General features: G+C 57.0%; 1 protein-coding gene across 1 annotated transcript in view; it reads right to left on the reverse strand.

The window, feature by feature from the left end:
• Positions 1–1455: 1455 nt before the first annotated feature.
• The window catches only part of CHRNA2 (cholinergic receptor nicotinic alpha 2 subunit), a 12046-nt gene continuing 7147 nt past the window's right edge, over positions 1456–6354 (reverse strand). The window contains exons 3-6 of the mRNA XM_008628695.2: positions 6081–6125; positions 5870–5979; positions 3978–5091; positions 1456–2934 (exon numbers count right to left, since the gene is read on the reverse strand). Coding sequence (XP_008626917.2) covers positions 2809–2934; positions 3978–5091; positions 5870–5979; positions 6081–6125 — 1395 coding nt within the window. The 3' untranslated portion in view covers positions 1456–2808. The remainder of the gene's footprint in view (positions 2935–3977; positions 5092–5869; positions 5980–6080; positions 6126–6354) is intronic.

The following is a 6354-nucleotide window of genomic DNA, read 5'->3' on the forward strand; positions in this document are numbered from 1 at the left end:
TTCCGGAGCCTGCGGAATCCAGGGAGGGATTGGGCCCCCCACGGATCGCGGCCTTGGGGGACACAAACCTGGAGAACGGTGCCTCTTCCAGCTGCGTTTTTCCCGAGTTTTGTGTAAGCGCCGCCGGCAAAACCGCGGCTCCGTCGGGTTTGTGCTTCCGGTTGGGAACCGGGCGGTTCGGGCTTTTCCCCAGCGTTTTTCCCGCAGTTTTCCCAGTTTATTCCGGCTGAGATAAACCATGCGCCAAATCCTGCCGTGGCCTGTCCTTCCTGTCATCCCCCCGCAGTCCTTGGAACTTCCTTGGAAAGAGGAACGGTTGGGATGCTCGGAGCTCCCAGATTTCTCCTTGGGATAGTGGGAATGGAGTCCTGGATTGTGGAATGGGATGAGAATTCCTGCCCCAAAGTGGGGCTTCTCCCAAAAGAGGGGTGGTGGGGTCAAGGCCACACCTGGGGTCATCCCAGATCTTGGGATGGTGGTTCCTCATTCCAAGGATATGGAGGGGCTGGAGCGTGTCCAGGGAAGGGAATGGTTTGGGAATGGGGCTGGAGCAGCCGGAGCGGCTGAGAGAGCTGGGAAAGCTCAGCCTGGAAGAAAGGAGGCTCCGGAGGGACCTTTCCCTCTGGAATTCCCTGCCAGGAAGGTGCAGCAAGGTGGGATCGGGATCTGCTCCCAGGGAACGAGGGATGGGATGAGAGGGAACGGCCTCCAGCTGTGCCGGGGGGGGGTTTATGGGATATTGGGAATAATTCCTGCCTGGAAAGGGTTTTCCAGCCCTGGGCAGTGGTGGATGAATCCCCATTCCTGGATGGATTGAAATCCCTGTGGATTTGGGGGGACACGGATCAGAGGTGGCCTTGGCAGTGCTGGGAATGCTCGGACTCCATCTCTGAGAGCTTTCCCAACCTAAATAATTCCATAATTCCCGGATTCTATCCGTGCCTGCTCATCCCCATCCCCCCCCGGAATGCCGCAGCTCCAACTGAACCAGACACGACCTTCCCAGGAGATCCCTCTCCGTATCCAGGAGCTCCTGGTCTGATCCAGGTTGGACACTCCCCCCGCGTGTCCCCACGCCTGATCCATCTGCCAGCTCCAGGGAAAAAAAAAGGGACACCCCGGGATGTGCCTGTCCTGCCGTGGCCCCGTTTATTCCGGCTCCTTTCACTCCGGAATGCGCAAAGCGTTCCCTGAAAGCTTCCCGGTCATGCTCCAGGAGGGAAAACGGATCAGGAAAAATCCCGGTGTCTCTCAGGGCATGGAAAAAGGGAGCAGGTGCTCCCGGGAGGGTGGAGGATTTCCGGGAGCTGGGAATTCCAAGCTGGATTGCAGCAGGTGTCAGAGGCAGGGGAGTTGGGATCTGAGTTGGGATGGGGAGCACTGGGATGGATCCAGGAGCGCAGATTCCCGCGGTTCCAGCCAAACCCGGCAGCATCCCGGAGATCCCGGGATCCGTGGGCACCATCCAGGTGGGTTTTCCCATCATCATTTCCAGGTGGGATGTTCCCATCTCCCTCCCGAGCTCCGGTGTGGGATGGGGTGGGAAGAAGCCGCTTGTTTGGGGGGTTGGAGAGGGGCAACACCTGGGCAGAGCAGGGACCTCTTGGGATCATGGGATTATGGGATCATGGGATAGTGGGATCATGTCTGTGTCCCTTCTGCATGGACAATCCGAAGCATTATCCCTGTCCCACAATCTCCTGGGATCATGGGATTATGGGTTCACGGGATGGTGGGATCATGTCCGTGTCCCTTCTGCACAGACCATCCATGGTGTTATTCCTGTCCCACAACTTCCTGGGATTTTGGGATTGTGGGATCATGTCTGTGTCCCTTCTGCATGGACAATCCGAAGCATTATCCCTGTCCCACAATCTCCTGGGATCGTGGGTTGATGGGATACTGGGATCATGGGTTCACAGGATGATGGGATCTTGTCCGTGTCCCTTCTGCATGGACCATCCACGGTGTTATCCCTGTCCCACAACTTCCTGGGATTGTGGGATTGTGGGATCATGGGATCATGTCTGTGTCCCTTCTGCATGGACAATCCGAAGCATTATCCCTGTCCCACAATCTCCTGGGATCATGGGATGATGGGTTACTGGGATTATGGGATCACGGGAGTGTGGGATCATGTCTGTGTCCCTTCTGCATGGACAATCCGAAGCGTTATCCCTATCCCACAACTTCCTGGGATTGTGGGATGATGGGATACTGGGATCATGGGTTCACAGGATGATGGGATCATGTCCGTGTCCCTTCTGCATGGAGCATCCACGGTGTTATCCCTGTCCCACAACTTCCTGGGATTGTGGGATTGTGGGATCATGGGATCATGTCTGTGTCTCTTCTGCATGGACAATCCGAAGCATTATCCCTGTCCCACAACCTCCTGGGATCATGGGATTATGGGATCATGGGATTGTGGGATCATGTCCGTATCCCTTCTGCACGGACCATCCACGGTGTTATTCCTGTCTCACAACTTCCTAGGATTGTGGGATCATGGGATTGTGGGATGATGGGATCATGTCCATATCCCCGCTGTGTGGAGCATCCACAGCGTTATCCCTGTCCCACAACCTCCTGGGATCATGGGATTATGGGATCATGGGATTACAGGATCATGCCCATATCCCACATCACCCATGGGCCCATCCAGGTGGTCACCACCACCCCCAGACCACCCCTTACCACATCCCTTTCTCCACCCTCCATTCCCATCCGAGGTTTTCCCCAGCTCCACGTCCCCCCAGCGTCCAGCGGGATGCGGTCACCACCATTCCCACCATTCCCGGCCCCATCCTAGATCATCCCGGCCATGTAGGGCGGCAGGAAGAGCCCCACGGTGCCGAGCAGGCAGACGATGATGAACATCCAGAGGAAGATCCGGTCGATCACCATGGCCACGTACTTCCAGTCTTCCTTCACCTGCCGGTGGAAAAGGGCTGTGAATCCCTCGGGAATCCCTTCCTGGGAATCTCATGGGATTAGGAGAACCACCCAGGGCTTCCTGGGAATCTGCCTCAGGTTGAGGAGACCCCGCGTGGCGTGGGAAAACCTTGGAGTTTTCCAAGAAATCCTGGGGTGGGGGATGGAGGTCTCCAAGGTAGAGCTGATCCCACCAAGGGTTTTCCAAAACCATTTTGGGAGAAGTGGGAATGCGGCCTCTGAGCTGGGTCTCAGGGGTGGATCTCCAACATTCCCAAGGCCAACGGGAGCCGGAGGAGCCCTTGACTGACTCTGCAGACCAGGAATCTCCCCAGAGGTGGTCATGGATCCTCTCCCTGGTTTTGGGTCCTTAGGAACCAAGAGCGGATCCCAGAACTGACCATTCCTATTTTTGGGATCTCAGGAACCATTCATGGATCCCAGAACTGCCCTTCCCAGTTTTGGGTCCTCAGGAACCAACCATGGATCCCGGAACTGACCATTCCCAGGTTTGGGATCTCAGGAACCATTCATGGATCCCAGAACTGCCCTTCCCAGTTTTGGGTCCTTGGGAACCATTCATGGATCCCAGAACCAACCTCCCTATTTTTGGGATCTCAGGAACCATTCATGGATCCCAGAACTGCCCTTCCCAGTTTTGGGATCTCGGGAACCGTTCATGGATCCCAGTACTGACCATTCCCAGTTTTGGGATCTCAGGAACCATTCATGGATCCCAGAACTGCCCTTCCCAGTTTTGGGATCTCGGGAACCATTCATGGATCCCAGAACTGCCCTTCCCAGTTTTGGGTCCTTGGGAACCATTCATGGATCCCAGAACCAACCTCCCTATTTTTGGGATCTCAGGAACCATTCATGGATCCCAGAACTGACCATTCCTAGTTTCGGGTCCTTGGGAACCAACCATGGATCCCAGAACCGACCTCCCTATTTTTGGGATCTCAGGAACCATTCATGGATCCCGGAACTGCCCTTCCCATTTTTGGGCTCTCCGGACCTCATCCGTGGATCCCAGAACTCACGGAAAAGTCGGCGTCCTCGGCCCGTAGATGATCCGCGATGTACTGCACCCCTTCCAGGGCCTTCAGAATCCTGGGAGACAGCGCCAAGCCCTGCTCCGAGCCTTCCTCCTCCTCCTCCTCCTCCTTCTCCTCCTCCTTCCCCTTGGATAATCCCCGGGATGCCGAGCCCCCAGGTGCCTTCCCAGCTTGGCCGTAGCGGAACTGGGTTTCCTGGGTGTGGGATTCCACGGAATGGCCGGGATGGCTCGGATAGGTCTTCTCCTCTTCCTCCTCCTCCTCCTCTTCCTCTTCCTCCTCCTCCTCCTCTTCCCACTTGTCATCCACGTCGGTCTCCAGCCAACACCGGGACGTGCTGAGCCGCGTCCCCGGGAGGTCGTATTGTCCCCCCGTTTCCTCGGGCGGCGGCAGCGCCGGCGGCCTCTTCATGAAGAGCCAGCGCGGGATAAAATCCAGGAAAAAACTCCGGACCCAGCGCGGCATGGTGTGGGTGCTGGGCGAGCGGTGGTGGACGTTGAGCACGAAGACGGTGATGATGATGGAGAGGGTGACGAAGATCATGGTGAAGAGCAGGTACTCCCCGATCAGCGGGATGACCAGCGAGGTGGACGGGATGATCTCGGTGATGAGCAGCAGGAAGACGGTGAGGGACAGCAGCACGGAGATGCAGAGCGTGATCTTCTCGCCGCAATCCGAGGGCAGGTAGAAGACCAGGACGGTGAGGCAGGAGATGAGGAGACACGGAATGATGAGGTTGATGGTGTAGAAGAGCGGCAGGCGCCGGATGACGAAGTAGAAGGTGATGTCGGGGTAGATCTCCGTGCAGCAGTCGTATTTCTTGGAATTGTAGGTGCCGATGGCGTTGATGATGGCCCACTCGCCGCTCTCCCAGTAGTCCTTGAGGTCCACGTGGTGGTCCATGTTCTCCAGGTCGATCTTGGCCTTGTCGTAGGTCCAGGAGCCGAACTTCATCTTGCAGTTCTGCTGGTCGAAGGGGAAGAAGGTGACGTCGATGCTGCAGGAGCTCTTGTAGATGGCCGGCGGCACCCACTTGACCGTCCCGTCCCAGAACAGGTGGGCCTTGGTCATGTGGGTCACCGCGAACTCCCCGTCGGCGCTGGAAAGCAGGGAATGGGCAGGTCAGGTTTTTCCTTAGGAATGAGGATGGGATGGGATGGGATGGGATGGGATGATGGGATGGGATGGGATGGGATGGGATGGGATGGGATGGAGATGGCATCAGAGAACAGGTGGGCTTTGGTCATGTGGGTCACCGTGAACTCCCCGTCGGCGCTGGAAAGCGGGGAATGGGCAGGTCAGGTTTTTCCCTAGGAATGGGGATGGGATGAGCCTTGGTTGGAGGTGCTGGGGAGTTGCTGGAGAAGAGATGGGATGGGATGGGATGGGATGGGATGGGATGGGATGGGATAGGATGGGATGGATTGGGAGTGGATGGATGGGATGGGATGGGATGGAGATGCCATTGGAGAGCAGGTGAGCCTTGGTTATGTGGATCACCGTGATCTCCCTGTTGGCGCTGGAAAGCAGGGAATGGGCAGGTCAGGTTTTTCCCTAGGAATGGGGTTGGAATGGGATGGGATGAGATGGAGATGGCATCAGAGAACAGGTGGGCTTTGGTCATGTGGGTCACCGTGAACTCCCCATCGGCACTGGAAAGCGGGGAATGGTCCAGTCAGGTTTTTCCCTAGGAATGGGGAAGGGATGTGGTGGATGGGATGGGATGGGATTGGTTAAAGGGATGGGATGGGATGCAGGAATGGAATGGGATCATGTGAACTGCAGGAATGAGGATGGGAAAGGAAGGGAAGGGGAGAGAAGGGGAAGGGGAATTCCCATCTTTCCCAGGAATTCTCCATCCCGGCAGCGTCACTCACTTGTTGTACAGGACGATATCTGGGATCCAGATCATTTCGGAGGGCACCCGGATGGACGTGACGTTGTCGTACTCGGCCGGATCCCAGCGCAGTTTGTAGTCGCTCCATTCCTGCCAGGACACACGGAGCAGATCCATGGAGATCCATCCACCAAACCACCCTGGCCGGAGTCATTCCCAAATCCCATTCCCGGATCGGGACCAGCTCCTACCTGCTTCAGCCAGACGTTGGTGGTCATCATTTGGTTCTTCTCATCCTGCGGTGGGAAAGAGGGATGAGGCGGGATGAGATCCCGAGGGAATGTCCTGGCCACGCCTCGTCCCTAAATTCCAGCTTTCCTCGGGATCGGCTCCCGCTGCCAGCCCAAAGCAGAGATTTCCTGTTTTCCTGGGATATCTGGTCACTAGAGGGCAGCAGGGAATGGCTTCTGGCAGGGAACGGCTCGGGGGGAGGGAGGGGATGGTCAAGGATCGAGGGGTGGGGGA

Source organism: Corvus brachyrhynchos, unplaced genomic scaffold, assembly GCF_000691975.1.
Source record: "Corvus brachyrhynchos isolate BGI_N302 unplaced genomic scaffold, ASM69197v1 scaffold222, whole genome shotgun sequence".
Taxonomy (NCBI): domain Eukaryota; kingdom Metazoa; phylum Chordata; class Aves; order Passeriformes; family Corvidae; genus Corvus; species Corvus brachyrhynchos.